Below are 23,207 nucleotides of genomic sequence, written 5' to 3'. Positions count from 1 at the left end.
CCTTAATTTGAACTTGACCATATATTGAAGTGCAAATTTTGTCGAAAGAAGCTTTATTTAATGCTTCACAAACAGTTTAATATTGACAAGAAGAGATTTCGGTTAAAGTTTTCTTATGCATGTATCGACAAGTGCACTTGGAATGATCAAAAGAATTTTCAAATATTCTTCATTTCGAAACATGGTCAGGAAAGGAAAAGTCCCTTTGTTTGCCTTTACCCTTATTTATACCCCAAGAGCAATACGTATCGACCAAACCCAAAAATTTGGAGTCATCCAACGGAGCACTAGTACTCTGTAGCAGCCACAACAACAGTAAATAACAACCTAAAATGATGAAAAATGTTCATCGTATCATCATTTCTTTTGCCTTGAATCCCATCTTCATCGTCGCCATTATCGTCATCCTCTTTCATTTAACAGAGGTGGGTGCCTCTAGGCCTCTCGAGCATCCAATTTCTTCTACTTCAATCAAGACATTCAAGGTGGCTCAGGCTTATTCTGGACCCAGTAGAAGGGGGGCTGGTCACAGCACCATTTGCTAACTTTCACATTCTGCAAACTTAATTTCTTACGAGTTTTGTTATTTTTGTAATATCGTATGGTTATCTATTAGCCTGCACAATTTCCGCTTCTTGTACTTGTTACTGAATGAGAAGAGGTTAAGTCTTGAATTGTGATCTGCTTCAAGAAGCAGCTTCACAAATTACAAGACTGTTGCTATTTACAGCATGTTGGAATAATATATAGCAATTAACAAATTAATAGTGTAAGTTTTTTCTTGTTGATCTTTAATTTACTTACAATGTGTTATTATTTAATATTTAAAATTATCAAAAATTAAATCTTATTACTAAATAAAAAAATATAAAATTCTAATCCAAGCGCCGTTGATAGAATGATATTGTACATTTAAGTAATTTGACAGAATCAGTAATTCCTATAACATAGCCCAATTACATAAAACTAACATTCGGAATCAACATTTATTGGCTAGGCGAAGGCTTAAAGCTGGGTTACCTTGAGAATTATAACCTTGGGCTAAGCGTTGCCCTGGACAATTGTGATCCACAAGCCCGACCCATGATCTAATATAGGGCAATACGTCGGGTCAGCATCAAATGGCTACCGACCACACCGCGAATTAAGAATTCTACAACGACCTTTCCACCCATTTCTCCACCAAAATCTGCTGAACCAATAAACTAAGCCTTAATTTGGATTCAGTGTCTGACTATTCATTACATCCTCCAAAAAACCCTAACAAATTGTAATCCTTGCCGTGGGACATCTTAGTCACAGACTGAATGAATTGGATTTTTCTCACTTTTGGCTTTCTTTTGGACGCTAAATTAGAGATTAGTCAATCTTTGTTTATTTATTTAAGTTTTCATTAACAAAAATTCGATCAGTCAATCTCTAATGACATCAAGCAACAGTAACCCTTATCCCCATGTCTTCTTTATTTGGAGATTGAAACAAAAATTTTTGGACCTGATGAAGATTCGGCTGAATATAACGGAGAGTCAGGTACTCACACAAACATCATCTTCATGGGGATTTCTCAAAATATTATGCTCGGAATCTTGGCAACAAAAACAGCGTTTTATTGATAGCAGTGAGAGGGGAAAAAACCCCTAATCTTGGCTTTCTTCTAGCCATTTTTTAAAGATGATTTTGTCACTTCAACTGATGGATACATTTCATCATCATTTGCGATTTAGTTTTACAAGTCTGAGCTTTTCAGATCCGGATCGAATTTGAAACGCCGTTTTTTTGTCACGGTCTCATAAAACTGATGAACTACCAATGATCAACCAGTCTTAGGGTTTTTTTTTTTTTTTTAAACAAAATTTTTGTGTCCGATTTGACAAAGAATTGTGACTGAACTTTAAATAATAATCCTACATAGGCTTATAATTGTTAGCTTTTTTTTTTTAATGTAATTTTTAGCTTATTTAGTTGCCCTTGGTTCATGTTTTTGAACTAAAAAAAGAGAAGATTTTGGTGCTGTCATTGGAACTGGGATTTGATTTATCAAATAAATAAGTAGCAACTTGCAATCTAATTTTGTATAGCTATAAGCCAGCTAGGACGGCAGAACCTTTAATCTTTCCTTTTATAAAAGAAATTGACAAAGTATATATATTAATGGAAAACCCAAATTCAAACATGTATAAAATCATAAACATTTCCTTTTTTATCTAACCAATTGCATTTGGTAGATACAAAAAATAAAAATTTTTATGTCAGTGTAAAGTTAATTTATTTTTCACACTTCTATAACTTTTTTTTATCCAATTCACATCTTATGACTCCTCTAGAAAAATTTGAAGCTGATCCATGTGCATCTAAAGAATTTGTAGAGATGGCTTTCAGTTTTTCCTTGAACAAAAAACAAGGCAAAAACGAAATGAAAAACAAAAGCCAGACACCAGATCAGCCAGGTGAAGACATGATTTTGTGACTAAAAAACAAAACAATCCAAATGGTTAAAAATAATAATAAAACCAAACACTAGGCAAACTTGTCAATTCATTATCAAGAAAATAATAAAAAGGAAAACAGAGGAATCGAACACCCCCCCCCCCCCCAACCATCACCACGTTCATTTATCGTCTTGTCTACTTCGATACCCAACAAAACCAGTGACCATTGCCCTCACCCACCCCCATCCCCCTCGTTATTTTCCATTTTCAAATCAATCTCAACGCAAAAAAATACCCAATATCAAGGCTTTAGCTTTTGTCAATGAAACGGGGTGTCCCGGATTCTCAGGTACCCGGAATCGACCAGAAAATGAAGAAAATAAAAGAAAAAGCCGATGAAGAAGAAAGTGGATTGATGAATTTAGATGAAAATCTGTTGTACGAGGTTTTGAAACACGTAGACGCGAGGACTTTAGCTATGGCCTCTTGTGTTAGCAAGCTGTGGCTCAAAACTGCCAAAGACGAGCGGCTTTGGGAGCTGATCTGTACCAGGCACTGGGCTAACATCGGCTATGGAACCCAACAACTTAGATCTGTTGTTTTGCCTCTTGGTGGCTTTCGCCGGCTCCACTCGCTCTACCTTTGTTCGCTTTCGAGACCACAAGCTACTTCACCTTCATCTTGGGCTCCGCCCAAGATTGTTAACCCCAAACCGCCTGCTCGGTGGGGGAAAGATGAGGTTCATCTTTATCTGTCTCTTCTTTCTATTCAGTATTATGAGAAGATGAATTTCACTAACAAAGGCAGATAATTCTAATTAATTACTTAATATATATAGCATTATAAATAAATGAATCAAATAAAAATATATTACTTCATTTCTAGTCTGGGGTTGTTGTGTTGGTTTCTTATATTTGGCTTGGGTTTTTTTATTTTATTTCTTTAATTTTGGAATTTTTGTACTTAAGCTTGGGTTTTGTGAACTTGATCTGTAATTCTGTGCGAATGTTAAAAGTATGTAATGAAACAATTGTTCCGTAAATTTAATGCTGTTTTGAAAGAAAGAGGTGTGAGACTTGAGAGTGGCGAATGGGGGGGGGGGGGGGGGTGTTATTGACTGGATTCGATTTGGGAAGATAAGCCCTGATAGGCAGAACAAAATGGGGGGTCCAATTGGTAGTATTTAGTAATGTCCGGTACTGCAAACTTTTTCCGCCAATATTTTCCATGGCCAGATTGTAAGAGACAGAGAAAGTTTGGGTTTTAGTACGTTTCTAATTGGATTTTAGATCTGTTTTTCGTCACCAGCCGAAGTACCTGAGAGAAGGATATTGTCGGATCGTTTCCCTCGAGGAAAATAGTATCTTACCTTAGCATCAAGCCCAAGTCGGTTTCTTGGCTAATAAAGAGGAATTCTATATCTGGGTTTGCTTTTTGGCTATCTCCTGATAAGTCCTGTCAAAATTTATGGGAACTAGTTTCAGGTTTTCAGCTTGGTTTTGCCTGCATTTCAGGGTGGAGGTTAAACTGGGTTAGTTACTTGTTACGTTTCCAAATTGTCACTGTTAGCATGGTTGGCATGTGGGGAATTCCTGTCTTTAATGGCCAAATTGCCGGTGTTGGAATGGGACCGGTAATTTTGTCATTCTCTCCGGCGTAGTTGGAATTAGTAATGTGATTTATAGCTTCAAGCAAGCTCAACAATTGTGTCTGGCTATCAAGTGGAAGCATGCGGATTTGACTTCAGCTAACCGAACTTGTTTCACAAATTTAATACTAATAGTTCTGTAGTCTTCTTTGAAAATGACTACGTACAGTAAGAATGAAGGGGAAATTGGTTGGCATTATTTGTTTCTCTGTTCCATTTTAAAGTAGAACAATAATCAAGTTAATTTCGACTATGAACTTTTGGAGAAAAGAGATTATGCATCCATCACTGATAATCAAGCTTGAGTATGAATTAATGCAAGCTTGCTATGCTAATCAAAGCCAAATCAAATACAAAGCTGTGAATTTTAGCTACAGATAGGACCTTTGTTACCATCTACAACCCCACTTAGAAAGCAATAGAGTGAACAAGCATCGAGTTTAGAGTAATTTGAAGCCCCCAAACTGAACCTGGGCTGAACAACAGCGTTATTACTTGAAATCGGCTCACATTGTTAGGCCCATCTGGTATATCAAACCCATTCAAAGGGCTTTAATTAATTGATTATCTCTTCACAAATGGCCAGGTGGTAAATGGCCTTTATGGTTTGGCATGTCTAATTTCCATTTCTTATCTTGTTTGAACTATCAGGATGCTTGGCCATATGAACATTTCAAATCCTAATACTTTGAATCATTTAGTACTTGAATCATTTAGCATGTAGGTTTAATTTTTTGCCTGTTAAAAACAAAACTACTCTGTGCCCTTTTTTAAAATATGCAATCACTTTTGTGCTGAATCAATACTAATTCTGTGAGAAAGACAATTCAAGCCAATTTAACATTAACATTGTGTAAATTACACATTGGATTGGAATATGAAATCCTGCAACAGAGAACAGTGAAAATACTGTGCATGGAAGCCTTTTTCTTTTTTTTTTTTTTGTTCTCTTTAATCCTTTCCTCAATTTTCGTCGATTCTACGAAATTAAGCAGTGACAAATGACCAAACTTTCTCTATTTAACATGGTGGATTTCAGTTCACCTTATTCAATGCTAACTCGCCAAACTTATTCATAGAGAAAAATATGATATGGAAATTAATTCGAAAGTGAAAAGTAAAAACAATAACATGAGAATTGTCTTGTTCACTTTATTGCTTTTAAGTGGGGTTGTAGTGGTAACAAAGGTGTTATCTGTAACTTGAATTCACATCTTTGTATTTGATTTGGTTTTGATTAGCATGCCACGCTTGTGTTAATTCATATTCAAGCTTGATTATCAGTGATGGATGCATAATCTCTTTTCTCCAAAAATTCATAGTTGAAATTAGCTTGATTATTGTCCTACTTTAAAATGGAACAGAGAAACAAATAATGCCAACCAATCTCCCCTTCAGTCATTTTCTAAGAAAACAACAGTAACTATTTTTATATAAATAAACAATTTATTTAGGAGAAAACAAAAAGAAAAAATTAGCTGTCCTCATGACATAGATGTAGAGGACTGAAAATTGAAGACAAAACCATTGAAAATTAAAACTTCACATTTTCTGAAGCCTGTAAGCTGTTGAGTTTGCTTCGTTAGTGCTTTGTCTTGACCCAACGATCAGCTACAATGGGAGAGAAAGAACCCAACATATTTATTTGGATCAAGCGAGTAACCATCATGAAAAAAGTAAAGAAAATCGAAAGCGATAATTTATTCAGGTTGTACATATAAAGGCAAAACCAGAAAAATAAAGAGTACAATAGCAATAAATTCCAGCATTTGACGAAAGAACTTTAACACATGCAGAATATGAGGAAAAAAAAAAAAACACAAACCAGAATGCTGAAAAGAATTTTGGCGAGCTTCAATTATTCTTGGATTACTGCTAATGGAGTTAAACAAATTAATGCATGGATGCATACAAAGTGCTGCTAGTTTTCATTTTCAGTGTGAAGATAAAAGAAGCCACTCAACGACTTGACTCATGGTGGGCCTTGCATTCCTGTTTTCCTGTACGCAATCAAGAGCCACTGCAACCAGAATTTCCATCTTTTGCTTATCATAATTGCCTCCCAACAAGGGGTCTACTATTTCTGCAATCCTTGATTCAATTGAATTTGATCCTTTCTCCTTTTCCTTGACCCTAGTTACTGACACGTATTCCTCTTCCCCTTCAGCACTACCCACGAATTTAATCCCTTCTGTTGGGCTCTTTCCGGTCACTATTTCCAATACAACCATACCATAGCTGTAAACATCTACTTTGGATGTAATGGGCTGATTGAAAACCCACTCTGGAGCCATGTAACCTCTAGTTCCCCTTATCTTTGAAAAGCTAGAATTGTAGAGCTTACCTCTGTCAAGTAGTTTGGATAGGCCGAAATCAGATACCTTTGGTTTGTAGCCAGAGTCCAGCAGTATGTTTTGGGGCTTTACATCACAATGCAAGACCCATTCTAAGCACTCATCATGTAGGTAAGCTAGGCCTTTTGCAGTGCCCAAAGCGATATCGTACCTCTTTTGCCAGTCAAGTTCATTGGAAGAGAGCTTTTCTGCTAAGGATCCATTCTCCATATATTCATAAACCAGCAGCCTGTGCTTTTTCTCTGCGCAAAATCCCCACACTTGGATCAAGTTCATGTGGTTAAGTTTCCCAATGGTGTTTACTTCTGCTAGGAACTCAGCTTCTCCTTTATTTGCTTCATTCAGTCGCTTAACTGCTATAACTCTATCATGAGGTAGCATGCCTTTATACACAACACCTGCCCCTCCTCTTCCAATTTCTTCACTGAAGTTTTGTGTTGCCTCTTTCAGCTCATCAAATGTGAATCTCTTGAATCCAGTTGCTGTCTGGAGGTAGCCTTCTTTAGCTACATTCTTCTCTTGCCTAGCTCTATTTAAGAACAACCAAATCAAAAAGATGGAAATAATCTCAACTCCTCCCAATGCACTTGCAAAACAGAGCATGAACTTCACTATCACATTTTTTTGGCTTTTCGCATAACTTCTTTCCAGCTTAATAGTACCATTTTTGGGGCAATCTAAATTGATTTCCTTCAAAAGCTCCTTTTTCTTGTTGGAGATATATGATTTGGGCAGTTTTATATAGATGTTTCCATTGAAGCTAGATGCTTGGTACCCGTTTCGCAATAGATTCTTAGGGAGACAATAGAAAACTTCACCGATTAATCGATATAGAAAGCCTTTACATTGGGCCCTCTGCAGGCATCCAGTTTCACACTCCTTAAAGGTATTATTGGAAAAAACTCCAAAATCATCATAACCATAAAAGTCAGCATTACGAACATGGATAAAAGTCAAGTCACTACCATTGAGGGAAAAATCATTTTCTGGTTCACAACCGTAAAACCAATCAGTTTGATTCTTCATCTTGAATCCTTGAAGGCAAAAGCATTTCCTCCCAGTACTCGGAGAATACCTACAGAAACTATTTTCCCCACAAAGGCCATGAATCGAGCATGGCTGACTTATAGCTTGCCATGAAACAATCCATGTTTCGTTTGTTTCTTCTCTGCTGTACAATCGAAGGTTACCATCATAATCGATGATCAATCTTCTCTGGATCCAGCTTGCACCATAATCCATAGACCGAATAGTAAAATTATCACTTGAACTAAAATTGCCAAAGGAATCAATCCTCGCAATTCTCTTACTGTTGTATCTGGACCTTCCTTGTTCCCAGCTTACAAGCCATGGTTCGGGCCAATAAACACTTGAAATCTCAGGACCGTCAAAAAGGAGACGCAGAACATTATCATCATCGAAAAATAACTTATAGAAGCCAGAGGAATAGTTGCCTTTTCTTCTTCTAGAGACAAGTGCTGTGTATCTGGTGAATGGTTGTAGAGGAAGAAGGGTATCTGTAGGAGAATCAAAGCTTTGCCATAAAATAGTACCCTCAGAATTACTCAGAACAAGATTACCGTAGTTGTTGAGCTGCAACTGCACTGAGGTCTGGGAAGCAGTGCCCGTGGCCCAAACGTTGAACTGAGCAGCATCAGTTAGGATAAGATTGCCGGTTCCTAAGAGCGAGAGCTTTGACCGCCTTCCGTTAACTGGATGATCACGGTTTGCCATCCAAACAACGGTGCAATTGTGAACAAGACATGCTGGTTTGCTGAACCATATGGCAAAAGTATAAGCATTTTCGCCTACAGAATAAAAGCCAGCTGAGAAAGTGCCCGTTGGTGATATTATAACATCACCCGGATTTTCCACGAAAAGCGATGACCCTTCGCTCAAGTTTTGATATGTTGAAGATGACAATGGAGCTAACAATATCAAAAATAAAACAAGTGAAAAATATAAGGAACACATTTGGAGCTTCAAGGTGAAAGTTAAACCAGGGGATAGTTAGGGTTCATCTTTAAGCAGCTTAAAAAGACATTTGTCTAAAGTCATGTGTTAAATTCTTTCTTTTAGTAACCAAAATTCAGATCTCCATAGCATCAAGTACGAAAATTGAGAAGAAATAATTCATTGCATTCTTCCTTACGGCCTATAAGGGAAGAATACTGTGCATAGGTCTTCTCAGGCGTGTTAGACTTAGGTTTCACTGTCTCCAAATAATACAAAAAAAAGAAGAAAAATATTTTATAGAACTGCACTTCGTCAAAGTTGGCAACCAACAGGGACAAGCAGGTGAGCTTTGACTGTGGAGTCTTAAAAAATGAATGGATACAAACTGTTTGCAAGGCTAATACAAACATCTCAAGTTTCAAAACTTTTACTAGCCTATGGAAAAGCATTGATGAAAGGTAGAAAAAGCAACCAGCCACTTTTGGGGTGTGTGCAAATGATTGGCAAACGTGTCTGGATTTAATTATCTTGTTCATTGATGCTCGTCTCAACATCTTCTGCGACATGGCATGTAGATAGAAATATGGCATTCTGATTCTTCTGCAAAAACTAGCAATGAGAAGACATCTTGATGTATCAGAAGAGTTTGATGACAACAAGATGTCATCTTCCTATAAGGGAAATAAAAGTATCAGATCGATTATGAAAGAATAGAGTAGCGTGATTATGGGGAAAAACCCTAAAAAAATCAATAAAATGATAATTTCCACGCTAGATTTGGCTTTGTAGTTAAAAAAATAACAAATAACTTAAATTACGAGAGATTATTACAGATGATTGCAGAAAATTAGACCCAACAACCAACGTCAAAATCAATTTTCGGCATGACATCATTGACTTTAGAACTTGGAAAAACAGATTGCTTAGCTCTTGGACAAAAAAACAGGAACCTAGGCTGGGCCCAATAGTTCATCCGCACCACTTTGGGAGTTGACTTCCCCGTAAAGCCCTGCGCAATTGCCTGCCTAATATTTTGCAAAAAGCAGCTGAGGCACCAGAATCCATAAGCAGAAAATGCAAGGTAAATGAGCTAATAGTTTAGGCTAGATCATTACCATTCGCCACACAGATGTGAGAGGCCCGGTAACAAGAAATGAATTATACTAACATGTAATGATAAAAATATTGACTGGTGGAATCCGAGTTACAAAATCATGAACAGAAACCCATGAACACTTTTTTTTTTTTATTGAAATAAAGTTACATTACATGGGTTGTTATTGAAGTGCTTTATGATATGTTACGTTCTTTAATTCTTTTTCATTTTCATAAGTTTACAATCGTATTTGCCTGAAAAGCGATGAAGTAAATAGATAATTTTTTGGGATTTCTGACCATATATTTTTGGTTTTGTCCAATGCCTAAGAGATTAGTTAATTTTATTGTAATATAATTATTGTGGGTGATATGCTTCTAATAAGTTCAGTTTTTTTTTAGGTAACAGTCATATGTTATGTTGAGTAAGCGTTAAAATCTTAATTTTGATAATTAAAATTCAAATCTTGATAATTTCAAGTAAAAAAAATTAATTTTTTTTATAATTTTTAAATACTAATGAATATTTTTATTCATATATCATAATTTTTAAAATTTATACAATTAAAGAAAATATTTATATAACACACAATTTTATTTATAATATTGTAAAATATTTTTATTAATTTAATATTGATTTGAATTATCCACCTATTGAATCATATGATCTAAAATCTTTAACCGATCAATTTGGTTCAATTGAGAATTATTATAAAAATTGATATAATTTACGATAATATTTAATTTTAGAAACAGAACAATTTTTGGCTTTTATTTTTCAAGAAAATGAAAAATATAAGTAAATAACGTAGTTGCTAATTAAAAATAAAAAAAAAGATATTTTCAATTGTGAAAATAAGATATATACATTTTTTTTTATGTTTTGCGAGTTATCATATTTAAACATTTTTAATTTTATTAATTAATAAATAGATATTATATTTATAATTATATAACATTAATAGTAATATTATTAAATATTTTATTTATTTCTTTATTTTTACATTTAAAAAAAATAATTTTAATTTTCGTTTATTAAATATATTTAAAAAAAAATTTTTTCAAATCAACCGGAGCGAGAATTGAGTTTAGGGCAAAAAAATTTGAAATCCCCAAACCAAACTTGGGCTGAACAACAATGTTATTGTTTGAAGTAGGCTCACATATTAGGCCCATTTAGTATAAGAAACCATTTCAAGGGCTTTAATTAATAGATTATCTCTTCACAAATGGCCAAGTGATAAATGGCTTTTATGGTTTGGCATGTCTAATTTCCATCTCTGATCTTGTTTGAACAATCAGGATGCTTGGCCAGATGAACATTTCAAATCTTCCATTCTACGAAATTAAGCAGTGATAAATGTCAAAACTTTCTCTATTTAACATAGAGGATTTCACTTCTCTCGATTTTCTTAGAAATTTCAGTTCACCTTATTTAATGCTAACTCACCAAACTTATTCATAGAGAATCATATGATATGGCAATTAATTCGATAGTGAAAAAGTAAAAAAAAAAAAAAAAAGAGAATTGTAAATTATATAATTTTCTATAATAATTGTCAACTGAACCGATGTGATTCAATCTATGAATAATTTAGATCAATATTGAATTAATAAAATTATTTTAAAATATTATAAATAAAATTACATGTTATATAACTATTTTTTTAATTGTATTAATTTTAAAAATTTATGATATATGAATTAAAAATATTTATTATTATTTAAAAATTACATAGAAAACAAAGTTCTTTTTAATATTTAAAATTGTCAAAATTTTAATTTTAATTACTGAAATTAAGAATCTAGTATTTTATTGATATAACACATGACTGATGGCCAAAGAAAACTAAACTTACTAAAAGCATACCATCCAGAATAAGTATATTATAATAATTTTGCTTTTTAGTTTTAAAAAATATATTTCTATTTTTTATTTTTAATTTTTTAAGAAAAATAATTTTTATGAGAGAATGGACGAACCAATAATTAGTATGCAAAAATAAAGTTAAATATGATTTTAAAATCATTAAAAAAATGATATTTAATCTATCTGAATTAATAAAAAAATAAATTAATTAATTTGAATTTTTTCTAATCAAATGCATAAAATAATTCAAATAAATAATCGGGCCGAATCAAGAGGTCAACCAATTCTACCACCCAGATGATTGGGATTTAATAACTATAATTTCAACTATAAAAAAAATCTCTAACTAACTTTTGAAACTGTTAAAAGTTTTCCTTCAATAAAATTAACAGATCTTTTATGCATTGGACAAATCCAAAGATGCATAGTTCAAAATCCCAAAAAATTATTTATTTATTTCATCGCTTTTAAGGCGAAATCTAAATAAACTTTACGATTATAAACCTATGAAAATGAAAGGGAATTAACGAACGTAATACATCATAGAGTACGCAGGCAATTTTGTAGGCCATTGGCGGGCGGTAGTTCAGTAAATTTCTCAAAAGTTTTTGTTAGAATTGAAGAAAAACAGTTTTTTTTTTTTTTTTAATATTCTTTCTAAAACACCTGTATTTTCCTCGCAAGTCCGATCACCAAAGTCAAGTTCCTAATCGTACTTTTTTTTACAGGGGCATTGAATTTGAATTGAATCTCATTAACTTATGACCTCCTTCCTTGCACGATAAAGGAAACATGGCGGAAATTTAACCCTTTGGGTCACACCCTTTTTTCGTACGGTCAAACTAAGGTCTCAGACTCTGATCACTATCAGCAGTCATATCAGTTTTGAAGTTACCGTTAAAACCTGCATTAATTAGTCCGTATAGGTTTCAGCATGGACCTTTTTGTATCAAGCTAATAACACAAAATTTTGTCAATCAACAACAAGTTTTAGCTTTCCTAGCTAGACAAAATAACCAAGCCTTCGCAACCTAATCAGAAATCCCACCGGCGGGAAACGTCAAGTCTTTCTTCTTTGTGCTTTTCACTGTTGGTTGCCAGCCTTCTGATTTCGTTGTCAAAGTGTAGTCCTAAAATATATTTTTATTCTTCAAGCATCACAAACTTTCTTTACTTTTTTTTTCTTTTATATTATTTGGAGAACGTGACACTTGGGTCTGACATTCCGGAGAACACGAATGCAATGCATTCTTCCCTTGTAAGCCGTAGGGAAGAATGCAATGAATTCATTTATTCTCAAATTTTTATTTGATACCTTGAAGATTTGAATTTTGGTTACTAAAACTAAGAATTTAATACGAGTTCGGGCAAATGTCTATTTAAGCTGGTTAAAGATAAACCCTAACTATCCCCTATTTTAACTTTCACCTTGAAGCTTCGAATGGGTTTCTTATATTTTTCACTTATTTTATCTTTGATGTTGTTAACTCCATTGTCATCTTCAACATATCAAAACTTGAGCGAAGGATCATCTCTTTCTGTGGAGAATCCGGGAGATGTTATAATATCACCAACGGGCACTTTTTCTGCTGGCTTTTATCCTGTTGGCGAAAATGCTTATGCTTTTGCCATATGGTTCAGCAAACCAACTTGTCTTGTTCATAATTGCACCGTTGTTTGGATGGCAAACCGTGATCATCCGATTAACGGACGGCGGTCTAAGCTTTCGCTCTTAGGAACTGGCAATCTTATTCTAACTGATGCTGCTCAGTTCAACGTTTGGGCCACAGGCACAGTTTCCCTGCCCTCAGTGCAGTTGCAGCTCAACGACTACGGTAATCTTATTCTGAGTAATTCTGAGGGTACTATTTTATGGCAGAGCTTTGATTCTCCTACAGATACCCTTCTTCCTCTACAACCATTCACCAGATACACAGCACTTGTCTCTAGAAGAAGAAAAGGCAACTATTCTTCTGGATTCTATAAGTTCTTTTTCGATGATGATAGTGTTCTTCGTCTCCTTTTTGAGGGTCCTCAGATGTCAAGTGTTTATTGGCCCTATCCATGGATTCCAAGCTGGAATCAAGAAAGGTTCAGCTACAACAGGAGAAATGCAACGATCGATTCCTTTGGCAATTTTAGTTCAAGTGATAATTTAATTTTTCGGTCTATAGATTACGGTGCAAGCTGGATCCAGAGAAGGTTGACCATTGATTATGATGGTAACCTTCGATTGTACAGCAGAGAAGAAACGAACGAAACATGGGTTGTTTCATGGCAAGCTATAAGTCAGCCATGCTCGATTCATGGCCTTTGTGGGGAAAATAGTCTCTGTAGGTATTCTCCGAGTACTGGGAGGAAATGCTCTTGCCTTCAAGGATTCAAGGTGAAGAATCAAACTGATTGGTCTTACGGTTGTGAACCAGAAAATGATTTTTCCCTCAATGCTAGTGAGTTAACTTTTATCCATGTTCGTAACGCTGACTTTTATGGTTATGATAATTTTGGATTTTTTCTCAATAAAACCTTAAAGGAGTGTGAAACTGCATGCTTGCAGAGGGCCCAATGCAAAGGCTTTCAATATCAATCCAACGTTGTAGTTTTCTATTGTTACCTTAAGAATCTATTGCGGAACGGACACCAAACATCTGGCTTCAATGGAGACGTCTATATAAAGCTGCCCAAATCATATATCTCCAACAAAAAAAAGGAGCTTTTGCAGGAAATCAGTTTAGATTGCCCAAAAAATGGTACTATTAAGCTGGAAAGAAGTTACGCTAAAAGCCAAGAAAATGTGATAGTGAAGTTCATGCTCTGTTTTTTATGTGCATTGGGAGGAGTTGAGATTATTTCCATCTTTTTGGTTTGGTTGATCTTAAATAGAGCTAGGCAAGAGAAGAATGTAGCTAATGAAGGCTACCTCCTCGCAGCAACTGGATTCAAGAGATTCTCATTTGATGAGCTGAAAGAGGCAACACAAAACTTCAGTGAAGAAATTGGAAGAGGAGGGTCAGGTGTTGTGTACAAAGGTATGCTGCCTGATGGTAGAGTTGTAGCAGTCAAGCGACTGAATGAAGTAAATCAAGGCGAAGCTGAGTTCCTAGCAGAAGTAAACACCATTGGGAAGCTTAACCACATGAATTTGATCGAAATGTGGGGATTTTGCGCAGAGAAAAAGCACAGGCTGCTTGTTTATGAATATATGGAGCATAGATCCTTAGCGGAAAAGCTCTCTTCCAATGAACTTGACTGGCAAAAGAGGTATGATATCGCCTCGGGCACTGCAAAAGGCCTAGCTTACCTCCATGATGAATGCTTAGAATGGGTCTTGCATTGTGATGTAAAGCCCCAAAACATACTGCTGGACTCTGGCTACAAACCAAAGGTATCTGATTTTGGCCTGTCCAAGATACTTGACAGAGGTAAGCTCTACAATTCTAGCTTCTCAAAGATAAGGGGAACAAGACGTTACATGGCTCCAGAGTGGATTTTTAGTCAGCACATTACATCCAAAGTAGATGTTTACAGCTACGGTATGGTTGTGTTGGAATTAGTGACCGGAAGGAGTCCAACAGAAGGGATTCAATTTGTGGATGGTGCTGAAGGGGAGGCGGAATACTTGTCAGGAAGGAGGGTCAAGGAAGAGAAGAAAGGATCAAATTCAATTGAATCAAGGATTGCAGAAATAGTAGACCCCTTGTTGGAAGGCAATTATGATAAGCAAAAGATGGAAATTCTGGTTGCAGTGGCTCTTGATTGCATACAGGAAGACAGGAATGTAAGGCCCACCATGAGTGAAGTCGTTGAGAGGCTTCTTGATCATCACAGTGAAAATGAAAACTAGTAGCACTTTGTATGCATCCATGCATTAATTAGTTTAGCTCCATTAGCACTTTGTATGCATCCAAGAATAATTGAAGCTCGCCAAACCTCTTTTCAGCATTCTGTTTTGTGTTTTTTTTTCTTTTCATTTTCTGCATGTGTTAAAGTTCTTTCCTCAAATGCTGGAATTCATTACTATTGTACTCTTTATTTCTTTGGTTTTCCCTCTATATGTACAACCTGAATAAATGATCGTCTTAGATTTTTATTTTTTAACTTTTTTCATGATGGTTCCTCGCTTGATCCAAGTAAAAGTGTTGGGGGAGGAATCTTTTTCTCCCATTGTAGCTAATCGTTGGGTCAAGACAAAGCACCGACGAAGCAAACTCAACAGCTTACAGGCTTCAGAAAATGCGGAGGTTTTAATTTTCCCTGGTTTTGTCTTTTTTTAGGCTTAATTTCCAATCTACATCTACGTCATGGGGACAGCTAACTTTTTCTTTTTTTTTTTTTTCAAGGTTGGTCAAAGCCTGATTACAAGCGGGGAGAGACTTGAAATTAAGTTTTTATATATTTTTAAAAGTTCAAGTGGTCACTAGATCAAGAAATGAAAGCTATAAAATTTTTATATAAATTGTTTATTTATATAAAAATAGAAATTAACCACGAAAAAGTAATTAAGTAAAATATTATTTGAGAGTTCAATTAAAAAGCTTTTATTATATTGCAAAGTCACGACCGAAATTGTGTTTTATAACTGGATTATAATATTTTAAGATCATATTCATTTGCTGCCATTAAAACGAAGTTTACTTTAGTTTTTCAATTTTTTTGGGTTCAAATTGCATACTCAAAATTTCAAAGTTATGAGAGAGATAGTTGTAATCATACGTATTTTTTTGTTGCAAATTTGGTACTAGAGGAAATAATTTCAAAGGTTAAAATATAAAAAGAGTTCCTAAATTTTAATATTTTATTCAGATAAATTTTTATATTTTTATTGGACTCAAATAGATTATTATTCTTTAATTTATATCCAATTAAGTAATTATTTTCAACAAAAAAAATTAATTTACGTTAAAAGCTTTTTTAAGTATAAATTAAATTTTAAAAATTTATTTACGTACAAATTAAAATTTAACGACTTATTTGAATGTAAATTATATTAATTTCTATAATTATTCTTAATTGAATTGAACTTATCCGTTAAAGATTTCAAATCGTGTGATTCAATCGGTGGATAATTCAGATCAATATTGAATTAATAAAAATATTTTAAAATATTATAAATAAAATTATATGTTATATAAATATTTTTTTTAATTGTATAAATTTAAAAAATTATGATATATAAATTAAAAATATTCATTATTATTTAAAATTGTAAAGAATACTAATTTTTTTTATACTTAAAGTTGACAAAATTTAAACTTTGATTATCAAAATTGAAAATCTAACACTTTACTAATATAACGCATGACTATTGATTAAAGAAAACTGAGCTTACTCAGAGCATATCATTTATAATAATTATATTACAATAATTATATATTTTTTAATTTTAAAATATATATATTTATTTTTAATTTTTTTAGAAAAATAATTTTTATTTGAGAATGGAAGAACCAATACTTAGTATGCAAAAATTAAATTAACTATGATTTTAAAATCATTTTGAAAAGTCACATTTAATTGATCTGAATTAATAAAAAAACTCAATAAATTAATTAAAAATTTTTCTAATCAATTGCTCAATAGTTCAAATAAATAATCGACTCGAATCAAGACGTCAACCAATCCGACCTTTCAACCGATTGGGATTTAATAACTATAATTTCAACTGTAAAAAAAAATCTCTATTTACCTTTTGAATTGATTAAAAGTTCCCCTTCGATAAAGTTAATTAATTTCTAATGCATTGGTCCCACACCTGCTTCTTGAAAAATATTACGCGGAAATGAGAGGTCCCAGTGTCAAGTTCCTTTCTTCTTTTTTTTTTTTCCTTTTGCAAGAGCTAAGTAATCTGTTTTTCCAAATTCCAAAGTCAATGATGTCATGTGGATAATTGATTTTGATGTCGCTTGTTGGGTCTAATTTTTCTGCAATCATGTATAATTCTTGCTAACTTCATCTGCAATAATCTCTTATAATCTAAGTTCTTTGTTATTTTTTAACTACAAAGCCAAATCTAGTGTGGAAATTATCATTTTATTTACATTTTTAGGGTTTTCCCCCATAATTATGTCATTTTGTTATTGCATAACCGATATGATACTTTTATTTCGCTTCTGGGAATCTTGTTATTATCAAACTCTGCTGATAGATCAAGATGTCTTTTCATTGCAAATTCTTGCAGAAGAATCAGAATGCTATATTACTATCTACATACCATGTTGCAGAAGATGTTGAGACGAGCATCAATAAATGAGATAATTAAATCCAAACACGTTTGCCAATCATTTGTACACACACCAAAGAGTGGTTGGTAGGTTCTTTTTACTTTCATCAATGCTTTTCCATAGGCTGGTAAAAGTTTTGAAACTTGAGATGTTTGCATTGCCGTTACGAACACTTTGTATCTATACATTTGTGCGAGAATCTACAGTTAAAGCTCATGTGCTTGCCCCTGTTGGTTGCCAACCTTCTGCTTTCGATGTCAAGTGTAGTACTAAAATATATTTTTATTATTTTAGAATAACAAAGTTTTTTCTCTTTTTTTTTTTTTTTTAATTATTTGGAGAAAGTGAAACTTGAGTCCAACAATCCCGAAAACACCACAGTATTCTTCCCTTATGGGCCGTAAGGAAGAATGCAACGAATTCATATCTTCTCAATTTTTTTATTTGCTGTTGTCCAGATTTGAATTTTGGGTACTAAAACTAAGAATTTAACACATGACTTTAGGCAAATGTCTTTTTAAGCTGCTTAAAGATGAACCCTAACTATCCCCAGCTTTAACTTTCACCTTGAAGCTCCGAATGGGTTCCTTATATTTTTCACTTATTTTATCTTTGATATTGTTAACTCCATTGTCATCTTCAACATATCAAGACTTGAGCAAAGGTGCATCTCTTTCCGTGGAGAATCCGGAAGATGTTATAATATCGCCATCGGGCACTTTCTCAGCTGGCTTTTATCCTGTTGGCGAAAATGCTTATACTTTTGCCATATGGTTCAGCAAACCAACTTGTCTTGTTCATAATTGCACCGTTGTTTGGATGGCAAACCGTGACCATCCGGTTAACGGAAAGCGGTCAAAGCTCTCGCTCTTAGGAACCGGCAATCTTATCCTAACTGATGCTGCTCAGTTCAACGTTTGGGCCACGGGCACTGCTTCCTTGCCTTCAGTGCAGTTGCAGCTGAACGACTACGGTAATCTTGTTTTGAGTAATTCGAAGGGTACTGTTTTATGGCAGAGCTTTGATTCTCCTACAGATACCCTTCTTCCTTTACAACCATTTACAAAATACACAGCACTTGTCTCTAGAAGAAGAAAAGGCAACTATTCCTCTGGCTTCTATAAGTTCTTTTTCGATGAAGATAGTGTTCTTCATCTCCTTTTTGACGGTCCTGAGATGTCAAGTGTTTATTGGCCCGAACCATATTTTTCAAGTTGGGAACATGGAAGGTTCACATACAGTAGTAGAAACGCGATGATTGACTCCTTTGGCAATTTTAGTTCAAGTGATAATTTAATTTTTCGGTCTATAGATTACGGTGCAAGCTGGATCCAGAGAAGATTGACCATTGATTATGATGGTAACCTTCGATTGTACAGCAGAGAAGAAACGAACGAAACATGGGTTGTTTCATGGCAAGCTATAAGTCAGCCATGCAAGATTCATGGCCTTTGTGGGGAAAATAGTCTCTGTAGGTATTCTCCGAGTACTGGGAGGAAATGCTCTTGCCTTCAAGGATTCAAGGTGAATAATCAAACTGATTGGTTTTACGGTTGTGAACCAGAAACTGATTTTTCCCTCAATGCTAGTGACTTTACCTTTATCCATGTTCATAATGCTGACTTTTATGGCTATGATGATTTTGGATTTTTTCTCAATAAAACCTTAAAGGAGTGTGAAACTGCATGCCGGCAGAGGGCTCAATGTAAAGGCTTTCTCTATCGAGACATGGGTGAAATTTTCTATTGTTACCCTAAGAATCTATTGCGGAACGGGCTCCAAAGATTCGGCCTTAAAGGAGACGTCTATATAAAGCTGCCCAAATCATATATCTCCAACAAGAAAAAGAAGCTTTTGCAGGAAATCAGTTTAGATTGCCCAAAAAATGTTACTATTAAGCTGGAAAGAAGTTATGCTAAAAGCCAAGAAAATGTGATAGTGAAGTTAATGCTCTGTTTTGCATTTGCATTGGGGGGAGTTGAGATTACTTCCATCTTATTGGTTTGGTTGTTCTTAAATAGAGCTAGGCAAAAGAAAAATGTAGCTAATGAAGGCTGTCTCCTCACAGCAACTGGATTCAAGAGATTCACATTTGACGAGCTGAAAGAGGCAACACAAAACTTCAGTGAAGAAATTGGAAGAGGAGGGGCAGGTGCTGTGTACAAAGGTATGCTACCTGATGATAGAGTTGTAGCAGTCAAGCGACTGAATGAAGCAAATAAAGGAGAAGCTGAGTTCCTAGCAGAAGTAAACACCATTGGGAAGCTTAACCACATGAACTTGATCAAAATGTGGGGATTTTGCGCAGAGAAAAAGCATAGGCTGCTTGTTTATGAATATATGGAGCATGGATCCTTAGCGGAAAAGCTCTCTTCCAATGAACTTGACTGGCAAAAGAGGTATGATATCGCCTTGGGCACTGCAAAAGGCCTAGCTTACCTCCATGATGAATGCTTAGAATGGGTCTTGCATTGTGATGTAAAGCCCCAAAACATACTGCTGGACTCCGGCTACAAACCAAAGGTATCTGATTTTGGCCTGTCCAAGATACTTGACAGAGGTAAGCTCTACAATTCTAGCTTCTCAAAGATAAGGGGAACAAGAGGTTACATGGCTCCAGAGTGGATTTTTAGTCAGCACATTACATCCAAAGTAGATGTTTACAGCTACGGTATGGTTGTGTTGGAATTAGTGACCGGAAAGAGCCCAACAGAAGGGATTCAATTTGTGGATGGTGCTGAAGGGGAGGCGGAATACTTGTCAGGAAGTAGGGTCAAGGAAGAGAAGAAAGGATCAAATTCAATTGAATCAAGGATTGCAGAAATAGTAGACCCCTTGTTGGAAGGCAATTATGATAAGCAAAAGATGGAAATTCTGGTTGCAGTGGCTCTTGATTGCATACAGGAAGACAGGAATGTAAGGCCCACCATGAGTGAAGTCGTTGAGAGGCTTCTTGATCATCACAGTGAAAATGAAAACTAGTAGCACTTTGTATGTATCCATGCGTTAATTAGTTTAGCTCCGTTAGCACGTTGTATGCATCCAAGAATAATTGAATCTCGGCAAACCTCATTTTTTTTTTCTGCATGTGTTAAAGTTCTTTCGTCAAATGCTGGAATTTATTGCTATTGTACTCTTTATTTCTCTGGTTTTCCCTCTATATGTACAACCTGAATAAATGATCGTTTTAGATTTTTTTCTTTTTTTTTTTTACTTTTTTCATGATGGTTCCTCGCTTGATCCAAGTAAAAGTGTTGGGGAAGGAATCTTTTTCTCCCATTGTAGCTAATCGTTGGTTCAAGACAAAGCACTAACGAAGCAAACTCAACAGCTTACAGGCTTCAGAAAATGTGGAGGTTTTAATTTTCCCTGGTTTTGTCTTTTTATGGGCTTAATTTCCAGTCTACATCTATGTCATGGGGACAGCTAACTTTTTCTTTTCGTTTTCTCTTAAATAAATTGATTATTTATATAGAAATAGAAATTAACCGTCCAAAAGTCAACCATAAGCATATTCTAAAATAGTTAATTAAATCAGACTTTATTTGAGAGCTCAATTAAAAAACTTTTATTATATTAAAAAGTCACGACAGAAGTTGTGTTTTATAAATGGATTTTAATATTTTAAGATCATATTCAGTGCTGCCATTAGAATGAAGCTTGTTTTTTTTTTTTAATTTTCTTGGGTTCAAATTGCATATGCAATTTTTCAAAGGTATGGGAGGGATAGTTGTAATCACTCGTTTTATTTTGTTGCACTTAAAAAATTAACAATGTTGGGACTTGCGAAAAGAATTTTAAAAGTTAAAATATTAAAGGAGTCCCTGAATTTTAATATTTTATTTAGATAAATTTTTATATTTTTATTTTATCTAAATAAATTATTAGTCTTTAATTTGTATTCAAGTAAGTTATTATTTTAAATAAAAAATTAATTTATGTTAAAAACTTATTTAAAAATAATTAAAGGTTAAAGGTTTGTTTGGATACATATATTTATGCGATTATCGATTCCTTTGGCAATTTTAGTTCAAGTGAGAGTTTAACTTTTTGGTATATAGATTACGGTGCCAGCTAGATCCAGAGAAGATTGACCATTGATTATGATGGTAACCTTCGATTGTACAGCAGAGAAGAAATGAACGAAACATGGGTTGTTTCATGGCAAGCTATAAGTCAGCCATGTAGGATTCATGGCCTTTGTAGGGAATATAGTCTTTGTAGGTATTCTCCGAGTACTGGGAGGAATGCTCTTGCCTTGAAGGATTCAAGATGAAGAATCAAACTGATTGGTCTTACGGTTGTGAACCAGAAAATGATTTTTCCCTCAATGCTAGTGAATATACTTTTATCCATTTTCGTAATGCTGAATTTTATGGTTATGATGATTTTGGATTTTTTCCCAATAAAACCTTAAAAGGAGTGTGAAACTGAATGCCTACAGAGGGCCCAATGTAAAGGCTTTCAATATGGATTCACCGGAGATGTTTTCTATTGTTTTCTATTACGGAACGGGCGCGAAACATCTGGCTTAATTAATGGAGACGTCTATGTAAAGCTGCTCAAATCATATATCTCCAACAAGAAAAAGGAGCTTTTGCAGGAAATTAGTTTAGATTGCCCAAAAAATGGTACTATTGAGCTAGAAAGAAGTTACGCTAAAAGCCAAGAAAATGTGATTCATGCTCTGGTTTGCAACTGCATTAGGAGGAGTTGAGATTATCTCCATCTTTTTGGTTTATTTGTTCTTAGATAGAGCTAGGCAAGAGAAGAATGTAGCTAAAGAAGGTTAACTCCTCACAGCAATTGGATTCAAGAGATTCACATTTGATGAGCTGAAAGAGGCAACAGAAAACTTCAATGAAGAAATTGAAGAGGAGGGGTAGGTGTTGTGTACAAAGGTATGCTACCTAATGGTAGAGTTGTAGCAATCAAGCGACTGAATGAAGCAAATCAAGGAGAAGCTGAGTTCCTAGCAGAAGTAAACACCATTGGGAAGCTTAACCACATGAACTTGAACAAAATGTGAGGATTTTGCGTAGAGGAAAAGCATAGGCTGCTTGTTTATGAATTTATGGAGCATGGATCCTTAGCAGAAAAGCTCTTTTCCAATGAACTTGACTGGTAAAAAAGGTACGATATCATTAGGTTAGACTGTAGGTCAAAGCTAATCATCGTTCAAAACGGATTTTTTTTGCAATGTCAGCCTTTAGCAAACCATATAACCAACTTGCTTCACACTAGAGATGTTAGTAATAAATTTGACGATCTAATATTTAAATCGCTTGATGAGAAGATATAATATTAAGAGCATATACTGATCAAAATAATATAATAATATTTTCCTCTTTCAAAGCCTTCAACAAACAATAAAAGGAGAAGTGTGGTCCAAGGGGCTTAATGACAATGATAAAATATTGGAATATGCTTCACCTGCCTTTGGTATATTCTTTGTCCAGTTGGAAGTATTGAAGCCACACAATTATACTTTTCCTGTTAACTATCAACATCATTTTTTTTTTAGTAAGCAGTTATATATCAAATCTGGATGAATAGAAGATAAGAATCCATAGTGTACAAGTCAGATCAGTAAAACTGTTGAAGATAATAAGATAAATGAATTGTTCATGCAGT

General features: G+C 34.5%; 3 protein-coding genes and 1 pseudogene across 3 annotated transcripts; 3 read left to right on the top strand and 1 right to left on the bottom strand.

Moving 5' to 3' along the window:
- Positions 1 to 2,581: 2,581 nt before the first annotated feature.
- On the top strand, positions 2,582 to 3,471 carry LOC111315450 (F-box protein GID2 pseudogene; annotated as a pseudogene).
- Positions 3,472 to 5,754: 2,283 nt separating this feature from the next.
- On the bottom strand, positions 5,755 to 8,675 carry LOC111315449 (putative receptor protein kinase ZmPK1). The gene has a single exon (XM_022917161.2). The coding sequence runs from the start codon at positions 8,403 to 8,405 to the stop codon at positions 6,012 to 6,014; it is 2,394 nt and encodes a 797-aa protein (XP_022772896.2). The 5' UTR covers positions 8,406 to 8,675; the 3' UTR covers positions 5,755 to 6,011.
- A 3,456-nt stretch (positions 8,676 to 12,131) lies between these two features.
- LOC149513040 (putative receptor protein kinase ZmPK1) lies at positions 12,132 to 15,941 on the top strand. Its single transcript, XM_089749519.1, has one exon. The coding sequence runs from the start codon at positions 12,794 to 12,796 to the stop codon at positions 15,194 to 15,196; it is 2,403 nt and encodes an 800-aa protein (XP_089605645.1). The 5' UTR covers positions 12,132 to 12,793; the 3' UTR covers positions 15,197 to 15,941.
- Positions 15,942 to 17,454: 1,513 nt separating this feature from the next.
- On the top strand, positions 17,455 to 20,855 carry LOC149513039 (putative receptor protein kinase ZmPK1). The gene has a single exon (XM_089749534.1). It carries the CDS (start codon positions 18,153 to 18,155, stop codon positions 20,553 to 20,555), a length of 2,403 nt encoding a protein of 800 aa, XP_089605660.1. The 5' UTR covers positions 17,455 to 18,152; the 3' UTR covers positions 20,556 to 20,855.
- Positions 20,856 to 23,207: the final 2,352 nt, after the last annotated feature.

Source organism: Durio zibethinus, chromosome 20 (assembly GCF_047325235.1).
Source record: "Durio zibethinus cultivar Kanyao isolate XHJ-2024 chromosome 20, ASM4732523v1, whole genome shotgun sequence".
NCBI classification, from domain to species: Eukaryota; Viridiplantae; Streptophyta; class Magnoliopsida; order Malvales; family Malvaceae; genus Durio; species Durio zibethinus.
This window is presented reverse-complemented; position numbering and strand designations above follow the sequence as displayed.